The sequence below is a fragment of the Nicotiana attenuata genome, unplaced genomic scaffold (genome assembly GCF_001879085.1).
Source record: "Nicotiana attenuata strain UT unplaced genomic scaffold, NIATTr2, whole genome shotgun sequence".
Taxonomy (NCBI): Eukaryota; Viridiplantae; Streptophyta; class Magnoliopsida; order Solanales; family Solanaceae; genus Nicotiana; species Nicotiana attenuata.
The window spans coordinates 57,358-71,222 of NW_017672109.1; the positions used below are offsets into that span (position 1 = coordinate 57,358).

Consider the following 13,865-nt stretch of genomic DNA (forward strand, 5'->3'; position numbering starts at 1 on the left):
TATATATATATATAAAGAGGTTGTTTACTACGCAATAATTTCTACTTGTTTTAGTTTGTTTACTCTTAATCACTAAAACGTAAAGGAAATTGGTTAATAACACTCTGATGTTGGCTTGCCTAGCAAGTATGATGTTAGGCGCCATCACGGTCCCGAGGGTGGGAATTTCGGATCGTGACCGGAACAAATTTCTACTTTTAGTAGCAATGCTAGAAGTGCCTTTCCAATTTTATTGGTGACTTGATTCCTAATTAACAGGAGAAAAGAACCATATTCAGAAAATATAAGTAAACCTGGAAGATCAAATTAATTGAAAAGTTTGGCCAAGATAATATAAACGTATGAATATACAAGAAATAGAACTGTTGCATAATGTTTAAGACTTCCAAAACCATCCGGGCATCATCTTAACTCCTCATTCATGACAAATAACTCGAATAATTTTGATTTTAGACCATAAATTTTATGCCTTCTAATCTAACACGTGTTTTTGCTCCCCAAGATCAACTAATCTGCTAATGTTTTGCTATCTAAGAACAAAAGTAATTTAAAAAGTAATAGTTAAAATTAAACTATATAGGTGGGACCGTAGAAGTCATTTGTTAAAAAGGCCCAAAATTATATTAAGTCAGCATGCTATTATTATTATGCATACATTCATAATATTTAGCTCTTGCCAAATTTCTCAGTCAAAACACCTAAGGGATAAATAATTCCAATAGGCACAATTGCCAAATTTCCAAGTCACATATGGAGAAGAAACTGCAAAATCTAGCAAAATAAGAACAAAAAGAAAGTAAGAGTCAAAAAGAAATCCACATGCAAGAGTAAATCTTCATGTATTTACCAATTGATTCAATATGGTTTTCTGATTTTACAACTTTGCAGACAAATATGTCATGGAAGATAGTGCTAACATGATATTTCATGGAATTGTGGCTTATGAAACTTATACTACATAGATATTAAATAATTATAGATAGAGGAATAATCATGTCACTAAATAACACAATTAATTTTGGATATTATGAATATGGGAGGTATGGGAGTTATAAATATTAATAGAAACTTAAATTGTGGAAACGAACAATTCTGCAGGAATGCAAGAACTGAAAAATTGAGAGACTCCATATTCTTAAATGTCTTTCCATTCTAGTTGAACAATGAATGTAGACACTAATTGATAGAGAGACTTCATTTTTTCAGCAAATATTTTGAGAGAAATATAAGAGAAAAATGCCGAAAAAGATAAATACCAATGCTGGCGTAATATATATATATATATATATATATATATATATATATATATATATATATATATATATATATATATAGCCAGTTGATGCCGGAAAATTAGGAATGAAGAGTTAAAATGTATTTATGAGTTAATAATTTGATAAAAATAAGACACCTCTATTTTACGTGTCACATACATATTCATGTTATATTTGTACATGATGTGTAACACTTTGCTATGGAGCCAGAGACGCTAATTATTTATTATTTTCGGCTTCTATACAAAAGCATACTCTTCTTTTATCAAGACTCTATGGAGTATTGACAAAATTAAAGTGTTTGAATGCTAGATTAAAGCATGACCATTCACTTTGCTTTTATGTACCATATATTACAAAAATTCACTTTGCTTTTGCTTTGCACTTTCTCATGCTTCGTCGGGAATCTGTTCTTAAAATATTTTGTGGCCCTTCTAGTCACGCCAATGGCTCTTCTTTTCGTTTTCAAGGCAAACATCATTTCGTTTTCCCATTCTTTATCCTCTTCTTTCCTTTTTTTTTTTTTTATCGTCAGAAACTCGAGAATAAGAGAATACTCAGCTTTATATACATCTAAATTTTGAAGTTGTTGAAACAATATATACTTAAAAAGTTATGGAGTTTCATTGTAATTATTTATTGCAGATACCCCATTATCTGATTGTTGATTTGTTCTTTTTTTTCTTTTCGAAATTTTAAAGGTTGTTTGGAGAAAAAAAGAAAACTTTTAAAGGTTGGTAAATTCCCTAGTACTAATAATAGTATCTAGTAGGGTGCATACAAAATTCAAAGTGGTTGGGGAAGATTTTATATATATATATATATATATATATATATATATATATATATATATATATATATATATATATATATATATATATATATATGTCTTGTCTAATTGACCCTTGCTTGTCCCAAACGGGAAACAAGATTGATATTTTGATCTATATATATTTCATCTCCACTCTGAGGTTGATCTTGATGTGCTATCTTCTGATCACTTTGCCTGCCATTTTCGAATGAGATGGGCTTAGAGGGACAAGCTCTTTTACCATCCACCTCACTTGAGTTGGACCTTTTTTGGCAAAAGAATCCAAACACAAATGTTCTTTCCCAAATGTACCACAACACAAATTTGTTGAATCACAAACCTCTTTAAGTATGGTAACATTATTTTTTGAATGAGATATATTGGATCAAAAGATATTGTTCCTTTTTGCCCATTAGTTTACCTTGTTTTAGTAATATCAACGTTCCAATTGACAATTCGTGATTTCATGTATTTTAACTTGTTATAAATCAGTAATTTGTTTTAGCTTTCATGTTACCAATTCTACTTTTTATGTATATAGTTAGCTGCAATTATTTTTTAAATGACTAAATAATATAAAATTCATGAACATTTTTAGTAAAAAGAAGTTAAACTCTTCTACATCTACATTTTTTTCTTCTAATACCTACTATTGTCTTTTGTGCAGAAATACATATAATATCAGAATAATGCACCAACACAAACTTGATACACACTAGAATGATTAAAATACTTTTTCAAAAAGTACTTTATCAATGTGGAAATTGATTGTTGTTGGATTACAATAAGCAGCATAATAGAAACTCTTGGCTACATTAAGGAACGTTTGCTTGATGTTGGCATCTAGATCTTCATCTGAACAATCATATTTGGATAGCACGAGTTCAGCTAGTTGTTGCATGTCATCTTCTATCTCCATGCATGTCGATATTTCCAGCTGCTTTTCAATCCTCTGATCCTCCGCATTCTGTACCAATATAATATCCAACCCGTTTATTAATTCGGCTAGCTTTAACCCGTCGAATTGTAACCCAACATGCACATTTTACCTCCTTAAAGATATGCTCATGCATACACGTTAAGAATGTATCTACTATAAGAAATAGTGCTAGAGCTTTGTTGGCGTGCTGGTAATGCGCTGCTGCTGGAACCTCTGGTTCCTTTCCTTTTTAAAAAAAAGGTCGATTCATTACCTAATGAGTCTATTTTGGATTAAAAATGAAGTATTTAATAAGAGTAATGTTCTTTATGAGTCTATTATGGATAAATTTCAAAAATTGAAAACTCGTCGATGGAGATTTATAATAGTATACTTGAATTGTTTTTTTTTTTTTAAATATAATGTTGTTAGAGTAATATATTCACTCGTTTACTTCTTTAAATGTTGACACCACTTACTAAAAATCCTGCTCACGCCCATGGACCTAATAGTGCAAACATTTCTTACATTGTAGGTCATATAAGTTAAACAACATTTATACGATCTAGTAATAAATTTGGCAGCATACTATCATCTAACCTTAGAATGCAGCTGGAAAAGACTGAGACGGTGGCAAACATTATTGGAGATGTTGAGGAGCTTTTGATACATAGGATGCGACAACAATAGCTCATCAGACATGCCGGCACAGAGATTTAACGTACGAATTAGGAGTTCTGCATCTCCTTTTCCCTCGCCTCCATCTTCCAATATCACCAGCCACTTTTCCCACTGTACACGTTCATGACATTATATTAACAATATTTTTTGAAGTTTTCTTTGTCGTAAAGAATTTTACCATATATATTTCAATATTGAACTGCTACAGAAAATATAGCAAGTAGGACTAACAGCATGACGCAAGTGATGATGGATGTCTCTGCTATGAGTCACCAATGCTTCCAGTGAGAGATAGTTTAGGGTTCCAAGTAGAGCCCCGACGAGTCTCTGTCCTGTCCTACACCTGCCATTCCCCAGTTCAAAACAACACAAAAGTAGCTCACACAATTGGAAGGAAAATAAACGGTTCACCTTTTTATTAGTAAATAATACATGAATAGTACGTCTAGAACAGTAACCTAAGGACCACAATCAAATTGAGAGCGGGTTTGCATTAAACTGAACACCTTAATTATTTTTACCAGGAATTATGTATACATATGAAAAAAACTAAAAAAAAAGAAGTGCTATATAATAAAAACATGCCGGAACCAAGTTGTTCCACTTTATGTAACACATTTCTGTTTGAAAAGTCAAAAGAATCTTTCTTTGACCATATTTTGTAGTAGAATCTATTGTGACTCATAGTAGTAATTTTTTTAATAGTTTCTAAATATATAAATTTTTATCTAAAAATATTTGAAGATTCTATATCCAAAAATATCTACAGCCGGAGGAGGGGGGGGGGGGTGTATGCACCAGTTCATCGAAAATTTTCACTAGATACTAAAAAGAAAAATGAAAATAAATTAAAGGGGATACGTATAGAAAATGATTGACAATGCTTGTCATTGTAGTAATTTATTAGTTGGTCGATTTCTTTAAATTGTGACACTGCATATTAAAGAACATGCGTGCGCCACTGTCTATAGCATACATGCATGAACTGATATACGTATATTTTTTGTATTTTTAGTAGGAATTAGGCATCGTAGCGATGAATTTCACCTAGTATTAGAGTTCCGGCGGTGTAGGTGGCTGCTGCTGCAATGTGCGAATTCGTGACGAAAAGCTGTCTTGTGTTCCCCGGAGATTTGGGAACTGCCAAAGTGGCGTTTAATAGTCTCCATAATAGCAGCGGTTTTGGCCCAAACCAGCCGCTCTTTGTACCTTTCTGGTTCAAATACACACCCCGCCGCCAAATAGTACGTCACCAATAGGTTTCTTTCGCTCAATCCAAACTTTCCTAATCCACACTCTCTGTACCACCTGCGTGCATGCAATCATGCAAGAATTATAGGAGAATCAAGGTAGGTTTGGTGGGTTCAGCTGAACTGTTGCTTTCTACTCGAATTATGAATACAGATATATGCAAAAGAAAAAAATTAAAATGTATGCATATATAAAGATAATATTCATTCTGAGCCAATTGATCTAAATCCGAGATTTTCCTGTGGTAAGAATCAAGAAGATCTAGCTACCTAGTAACCAGTTAATTTCGTCCTCAAGAGAACTAGCTACCTAGTGACCAGTTCATTTCGTCTTCATTAATGAAATTGTATGCATATCAACTTATTACAAGTTTACAACTAAACCTGATCACTATTGAAGGTGCATGATCACTCAATATAAGTAAGACTTACTGGAGAATGTTTCTCCACTCAAGCTGATGCACTGCTTGGCAATTTTTGTAATCCAATTTTGCCAGCTCCAGATAGGTATTATTGTTGACAAATGGCATCCTGAAAAGTGAAGGAGTACTTATATGCATTTATAGCGTAAATTTTTTACACTATCTTAATCTGTTATAGAAAATAATAAGCTTTATTTTTCAGGTTACTAGATACTAATATTTATCATTATTGCAAATGTAGGAAACTGCTAGCTCAAAAGTAAAACCACCGTGGGATGTAAGGGTCGAATAAGTCCATTCACATTTAACTAAAGGTCTTGAAATGAAGTTCTAGGATTAGAAAAATTCAGGGCTCAAGGGGAGGCTAGTAAAGTCTTTGCTTTAAGCTTCCTAAATTTTGGGGCCCAAAAAATATTTTTAATTGTGGATTTACAATCTTATTTTCGCATAGGAAGTTTATAGAAAAAAGAAAAAAAATACAAAATCCTTATATAAAAAGAAAGAACATTATCTATTTTTTAACAATAAAAATATATTAGAACTTTGAATTAAGATATTCACATCTTCATATTGATAAATAACGTTTATTACAATAAGATCCACGGTAACAAATTGTAAATACATGGCTAACATTTTATTAACTTGAATTTGTTATCAATGTGTATATTAATATTATATTTTATAAGATAAAACAGACCAAAAAAAAAAGAATAAAAAGAAACCAATGTAATATTAATACTATATTTTGCAAGATAACTATACTATAGGCAAAAAATAAAAAATTAAGGCCACTTATTAAAATTTGGCTTTAGGCCACGAGTTTTATTGAGATGCTTTTGGAGAAATTCCTAATATGGAGCACGGCACTCCTTAAATGCACGCTACGCGATATAAATTTGAATTAGTTGGACGAGTGAATTCCAAATATCATATGATTATAAAATAAACTGCTGATTAGGATATTTCATTGGTACGTGTAGGCCCAATATTGAGTTATGATAAAGATGTTACCATTAATTCACCAAAAAGGCACATCACTATCGCATGGTTGACAACTTGCTTCAACATCGCCGAACAATATTATGGTCGTAGGTTAGTTTCCACGAAAAAGACAAAGGGTTTCTAGAGCTTATTAGTTGTACTCTTTGCGGACAACACTATACTTAGTTTTCTGACAACTTTCTATTGCAGGCGCTCTGTTTTAGTACTCCTTTCGTCTTTTTATACAAGGGTGTTTGATCGAATTGAAAAAAAAAAGATCTTGGAATATAAAAGAAGTATTTTTAACACTTAGTATGATTTTAAATATTTTATAATATTTTTATGCGTATAAAGTATATCACTAAGGATACAATAAGAAATTTAAATTTAAAAAACTTGTCAAGTATAAAAATGTATCTTCTTTTTTAGACAAGTCTTAAAGGAAAGAATACCATACTAAATAGACAATGAAGAGTAGTTTATTTCATTTTCCGATAGAACAAAACAAAACAATCATGAAGACTGCAGACAAAGCACAACTTTTGCAAGTAGTTAGACAATTTTATTTGAAGAAAGAGAAAAAAGTGTAGAGAATATCAGAAGTATATTTTACCCTTTTAAATTAATGAAGTAGAAAAAAATGAAGGAAAAAAGTGAGAACGAAGCAATTTTATTTTTATTTGAGAAAAATTAATTGCAAAAAGTACCTGTACAAGGTTTTGCCAATCCACACATCGTCTTCACCACCATATTGTTCTAGAAAGAACCTTGTTTCTATCCGAGGCAAATTGGCATACCACGGTATGTCTAATGCATAGCCTACCTGTTACACACATAAAAGAAAAATTTATATTACAAAATAAGAAAAGAAAAGAAGAAAATGTGTGAGTGAAAAGAAGTTCTCTAGATAAAGTAGCAATTATTAATTGTCCAGTGAAAACCGAAGAGAAACCACTTAATCAAGGGGCGCTTGGATTGGCTTAAGCTCTAAAAAGCTAGTTTTGAAAAAATTGAAAAACAATTAATGTTGTTAAAAAGTTATGCAGGAGGATTAATAGTATTTCTACTTACTCTCCATGTGACTTGAAAATCCAACTAATTATCAACTATTGGTCAACAGACTCAGCCACTATGACAAATCTCACTCGTCATGCACTCGGATTAGCTTTGGGGAGAATGATTTTTGAGCATATTTACTTATGTTGATTTTTTGTGAAATACTACATTTTGATTTTTTTTTTAAATTTGTTTTTCATAGATAATTGGTTTGATTTCTGAAATTGTTAATATGTTCTTTAATATTGTTGGTTTTTTTGGAAGCTATTAAATTTTCTAAACTTAATGGCCCTCAATATTAATTGTTTACCTCTCCGGGAAGATCTTTGGTGATGATCCACTTGTCTAGAAGCTGATTTTGAGATCGTTTTTCTTGCAAAAAATTGGAGGAAAACTTGTTGGCATCAGCAAGTATCTTCTCTCCAGGAAACATCAACTGGGAAGCCCTAAACAGATTATACATTCCAGTCACTGCTTGGTTCGATTGTCCCACGAAGCAGAAAAATTCACCCCTGCTCTCAAAGTTTTTGAATACGTCTGTTGGAAAAAAAAAATATCGTCATCATTACTAAGGAGTTTTAGTTTAGATCAGAATTTTATGGCTGATTTCTAAGACAACAACCTCAAAGCTAATATAATGGAGTTCGAAATTTAATATTCGTATAGATTAGATGACTTTCTAACACATATATAGGGCCTAGGCCAAAGATATACTTTGTTCGCCAAACTGATAGCTTATGTTACATATATACATTTTATATAAAAAAAATCTGGAACAATAGCTAATTAGAGATAAAAATTAATTTGAACTGATAACCTGAAAAGTAGAGTAGGAAATCTACCAAATTACTATCTTATTTTAGCTTAGACAATATTGAAGTTTATAAAAGAAAAAATAAAAAAAAAATACAAAATTCTCATATAAATGGAAAGAAAGACTATCTATTTTTTAACAATAGAAATATTTTAGAACTTTGAATTAAGATACTCAAATGTTCATATTGATAACATATTTTACAATAAGATCCAAGGTAACGAATTGTAAATACTGGCTAACATCTTATTAACTTGAATTTTCTTACCAATATGGATATTAATATTATATATTATAAGATAATTATACTATAAACAAAAAGAAAGAAAGAAGAAAAAAAAAAAAGAAATCAATGTAATATTAATACTATATTTTGCAAGATAACTATACTATAGACAAAAAAGAAAAAATTAAGGCCCCTTATTAAAATATGGATTTATGCCAAGAATTTTATTGAGACGTGTTTGCTTAAACTTATTGCTAAAACAATCCCCTAGTATTTTTTTATATGAAGGGAACGAGACATATGCAAATTTTAATGAACTACGTACTAACCAGCAGAAACCACGTAGCCGTGCAACCTTAGAAGTCTAAAAGCCATGGCCGTATCATCAATATCTTGAATTCTGGAATTTCTAGCCCAGCAGATTCCTTTATTTGTCCAATGTCTGCAAATGAGCAGTAGTCATGTATCATATATACTAGTCCTTAAATTTCTCTTAACTTGCTCAAATATAGTTGTAGGTGTACTTTTTATGTACCTATTGACATAACCAATACATTCTTTAATTTCTGCCTTAAAATACCGAGAAATTCCAAGTCTTTCCAATCGATCAACCATCCAAATGTGCTCAAATAAGTCCACCGGATATACATTCGGAACTAAATGATTAGCCAAAAAAACCAACATTCACTTAGCATCAGATACCAAAAAGAAAAGGCACAATACTATTAAAAATTCGATCAAAATCTACCGATGTCAATTGTTAATTGGCAAAAAATGATCGAAAAGTGATCAACTCGTAGCGGTCAAATTCATACAATAGGTCAACTAAATTCCACACTCGATCCAAAAGAAAAAGGACGACCAAAAAAACGATCCACTTCCGTTGGTTTTTCTAAATTATATAATTAATAAATTCATCATCTGATACTATTGTACCACTAGATCATTGATGCTTTTTTGTTTAAGACTTTCTTTAATTTTATTTATACTCTTTAATCGCATTTTTGTGCAAAAATAACCAATCGATTTTGGTCGGTTTCGTTAAAAAAAATAAAAATAAAATGACCGACTGAGATAACCGACCAATTTCGGTCAGTTTTCAAAATATTAAATTTAATTTATTTTAAAAAAATCGGCCGAAGTTGGTCAATCTTGAAAAATAAACTTCCCGGAACGCAAAAATAATTTCTCACATCTTGGCGCAAAAAGAAAGGATCGAATTCGGTTTTTTTTGTAAAAGAAAAATTAAAAAAGAAAATATTTTCAAATACCGACCGACTTTTGCCGATTTTTAGTGTTAATATACTAAATGATCGAGACGAATCAAAATTTAGAGTCAATGTCCTAAAATGAATATGATCTATTTTGCGCTCTAGCAAAGATTATCAATAGAACCCGTTGAATTCGCTCCAGAGGTAAAAGGTGTCACCGTGATAAACTTGGTTGAATACGTACCTCCGCCATTGAATTTCTGAACAGTGTTTGAGAGATAATTGAGACAATTAGTATCATGAGTCTGCATAAGTGCAAAGGCAGTGGAGGATGGAGAAAAGAGGAAAGACCCATCAGCGCACTGCAAGTGAAGTAGCTTTTGCCAGTCCAAATCTGGCATCCCTTCCAAACTGTGGAGTAACGTTGTAGGCACTTTGTGCATTGTGTCTTTTGGTATCCTATTGCGCACACACATAATTAATCATTACTCACATATATACCATGGTATATCAAATATAACATGGAATATTAAAAGGAGTTCCACTTTCTATCGCCTAAAGATACAAGAACCTATCGATAAATTAAAGAAAAGGGAGAAAATAATCACTGCTTTTATTGCATTTAAAGCGAAAGAGGAATAGCCTCGTCCGTCCTAATTTGATTGTTCATTTGGCAAAGAATTGAAAATATGAATGATTAGTATATCTTGAGAAACTTATTGGAGATATTTGGTTTTCTTATTGTTGAGAAAAGCACAATAAAATATAGAATTTTATTGAAAAGTGTAAAAGTAGAGCCATTGGATCTCTCGAGGGTCTGTAAAAGAAAGCAAACTTTTCTTCAAGGAACCTAGACAATATTTTTGGGATAATTCACAAAAGAAAGGTAGACTAACATATTTGAATATTGCAACATTTAATTAAACACATTGTAATATGTAATTTATTTTACTTATCATACTTCTAAAAATATTTAATTGTGAAAAAGTCCATCTATATTATTAGTATATACTAGCCTTAGAGTACGCGCTTTGCGGTGTCCCTATCTGAATAAGCATAGATTTTATTAAAAAACACATAAATATTTATATTGAAAGTGTATTTAAGTTGTAAAATAAAAGTTAAGAAAACATATAAGTTTTTGAAAATAATGATTATTGATCATATATCTCCAACTCAATAAAGCAAAAAACTTCTCATAAACGTATTCAATTAGTCTAAATCTATGTTATCAAACTTAAATTTATTCCAACTTTATTTATTTTAGAATAAATATAGAATATAATCCTTTAGAAATTTATTATATATTCCCCCCGTCCATAATAAGTGACTTCTCGGCCTCTTTATTTTGGTCCAAAATAAGTATTATGTCTAATCCAGAAGAAATCAACTTTATTTTTAAAAAAGTTGCCCTTATTTACATATCTCAATGTGTCAAGTTAACACTATGCAAATTTTAATTAAGGGTAATTTAGTCAAAAGACCTTTTTTTTTAGGAGTTGGTATTTTCTTAAAGAATGTATCAAAGGCCAAAAAGTCACTTATTATAGATCAGAGGGAGTAATAAATCTTTATTTTCCATTTTTTACATAAAGTTCCATCGTATTTTGTTATTCTTATTTAAGTTACGGTGATTATTCTCTTTTTGGCCAAATAACATAGCAACGTTAAATTATAAAAAAATAGATAATAATAAAAAATGAAATAATAAACGAATTAAGGGGCCATCTTGTGGTACTTTGGAAAAAGCATAAGATGAAAAGAAATTATATAAAGATTTCTAAACGTAATGGAACTAAAAATTATAACGGGTTCAAGGATCCACGGAAAAAAAGTTCTCTTTTGTAATTTGAAAGTGAATAACAAAAAATTATTTTTGTATTTCACGTAAGTCTAATAAGGTAAGAATGTATAAGTAGGATCAATTTAAATTTCTAAATATTAGGAAATACTACCTAATTCAAATGGCGAAAGAATTGATAACCAACATTTTAGTCCATTTTAAAGTCTTAAATATTAGAAAAATAATTAAATTACAAATTTGCCCAATGTGAATTTGGTTTTTAAATGGTAAAAAGGACGAACGACATTTTGCTAAGGGCCTTCGTGCTTTAATTTTAATATAGTATAGATATGTTAAAGTATTGGTTACTATAAGATACGCTTAGATGTCAAATTGACATTAGTACTATGATATACACTAATGGTTTTATGGAACTGGTGCATTTAGATAATTAAGAAAATATGTAGATTTTTCTGAGAATAAATAAAAGAAAGTCAAATAAAAGGGGATGAAGAGAGCATATATGTGTAGTTATAGATTAAATTTATTCATGATAGGAAACATAAAAGATTTTAACGACAGGAATTTCGACTAATGAGTTCTTTGTTTCTTTCTCGACAAAGAAAAGGAGAAAGGTAAGATGAGATAAGTCAGGGAAAAACTTACCTATACTTGTATGTAGTGAACTCATAAATGCAAGATATATATGACATTTTCATAAACTTGTATTCATATCTCTTATTCATGTTTAGTGAGACGAAATGTCACTTTAATTAATTATCTCCTAAGATTAATTTGCTTAGCTTAGTGCAAACATAAATAAATTTTTCCTGCTCAAAAGTAGTAGGTTTAAGATGTGCTTGACTCTATATATATATACATATATATATATATATATATATACCTTGTAAGTTTTAGATTTCTTCTAGCATACATCTCTCTCAAGACAGGAGAATCATCCGGAATATGAATGCCTATCTTTTTTCCAATCTCAATTAGTGAAGGAAACGCCACTTCAAATCCTATTGGCATATGCTCAGCATTTTCATCTCCAATCTTGCTTAAATTCTCTCTGATAAACGACATTCCTATTCAAAAACAAAAGAAAAGGCAAAAGACAATACTACATGATTACTTCTAACATATAGATTAATTAAATAATGGAGCATAATAATGGGGAATGATAACATAAAGTCATAAACTAGTAAGCAGTGATTACGTAAACATGATTACCTAGTTCTCTTTTGTCAGTGTGCAAATTCCAAGATTTCAAAGCAATAACACAGGCCAATGTGTTGATGATACGATCGTGAGCCAAAAAGATGGACTTGTCACCCCACGAACCATCAGCAAGTTGATTGTTGGCAATCCATTCAAGACTTGAAGGGAATTGAGGAGTATCACTTCCATTCATGTCTTTCACGAGAGCAACCCAAGCTGTGTCATAAGCTGATATACTTATCTCCCCATCATCCATTGATTGCAGCATTAACCGAACCGCATCAATATGTTCCTTTATCTTACTTGATGTGTACACCTTTTACGTAACATAATTTTTCAATTAAGAACAGTCAACCAAAAAAAAAAAAAAAAATATTCAAGAATATATATATGTAGTCAAAGTAGAATGTAATTTAACTTATGCACGCCGAAAGCGTAAAGAATTTTTATGTCATACATGTATAATTTGTACTATCGGGTAACTTGTTTTATCTTTCACTTCTAATCTCACTTTTTATAAATAGTTACATGTAATATCTCATAGGTTATACGATAGCTAGTGTAAATATTCTTTTGCACTAACTATTAAAGTATATAGGGGCGGAGTTAGGTGAAGTGAAGGGGATATAATTCAATCTCTTTGTCATAAGAGAATATACTAGTGTAACGGTAATGAGATTTCAAATTTGCTTTATGTCACATATTCACATCCCAACAATGATATTTTAGTATTTTCTTGAATCTCGTTTATAAATTTTTGGCTCGTCATAATTTAAACTTAAGGGAAAAGAAGAAGCAAGAAGATTTTCTTTTCTTAGCCAAACCACCTCGTGTGTTTCTTCTTCTTCTTTTGTACTGTCTGCTTCCTCCACGTTGTCGTCCCATTTGATAACTGGCAAACCATTTTTGGACACCTCTTTGTATTCTGCATTTTAGTTTGTAACAAATCGATACTGTCATTGTTTTTGTCAATAAAAATACAGACAAAAGAAAGGGATAAAAAAAGTCTAGTCGATACCTTGTGTGCAAGGTCTTGAAACCGCATCGCATTGCGGATTGGAACTGAAACGTACTTGTTGATCTGTAGAAGTAATTGTTTTGTACTTAAACTTCTACTAATATTTTTTGTAACAAGAGTAGTACTTGTCAGTTGAAAAAGAATAACTAAAAGAAAGTTGAAAAGTTATTACGCCCCCCCCCACCCCAACCAAACCAA

General features: G+C 30.9%; 1 protein-coding gene across 1 annotated transcript in view; it reads right to left on the minus strand.

Moving 5' to 3' along the window:
- Positions 1 to 2,742: 2,742 nt before the first annotated feature.
- The window catches only part of LOC109211878 (ent-copalyl diphosphate synthase, chloroplastic-like), a 22,387-nt gene continuing 11,264 nt past the window's right edge, over positions 2,743 to 13,865 (minus strand). Inside the window, exons 2-14 of the mRNA XM_019375474.1 lie at positions 13,477 to 13,574; positions 12,662 to 12,965; positions 12,333 to 12,516; positions 9,890 to 10,104; positions 8,970 to 9,090; positions 8,764 to 8,876; positions 7,705 to 7,931; positions 7,046 to 7,161; positions 5,368 to 5,466; positions 4,733 to 4,993; positions 3,917 to 4,028; positions 3,605 to 3,796; positions 2,743 to 3,052 (exon numbers count right to left, since the gene is read on the minus strand). Of these exons, the coding sequence (XP_019231019.1) occupies positions 2,810 to 3,052; positions 3,605 to 3,796; positions 3,917 to 4,028; positions 4,733 to 4,993; positions 5,368 to 5,466; positions 7,046 to 7,161; positions 7,705 to 7,931; positions 8,764 to 8,876; positions 8,970 to 9,090; positions 9,890 to 10,104; positions 12,333 to 12,516; positions 12,662 to 12,965; positions 13,477 to 13,574 (2,285 nt within the window). The 3' untranslated portion in view covers positions 2,743 to 2,809. The remainder of the gene's footprint in view (positions 3,053 to 3,604; positions 3,797 to 3,916; positions 4,029 to 4,732; positions 4,994 to 5,367; positions 5,467 to 7,045; positions 7,162 to 7,704; positions 7,932 to 8,763; positions 8,877 to 8,969; positions 9,091 to 9,889; positions 10,105 to 12,332; positions 12,517 to 12,661; positions 12,966 to 13,476; positions 13,575 to 13,865) is intronic.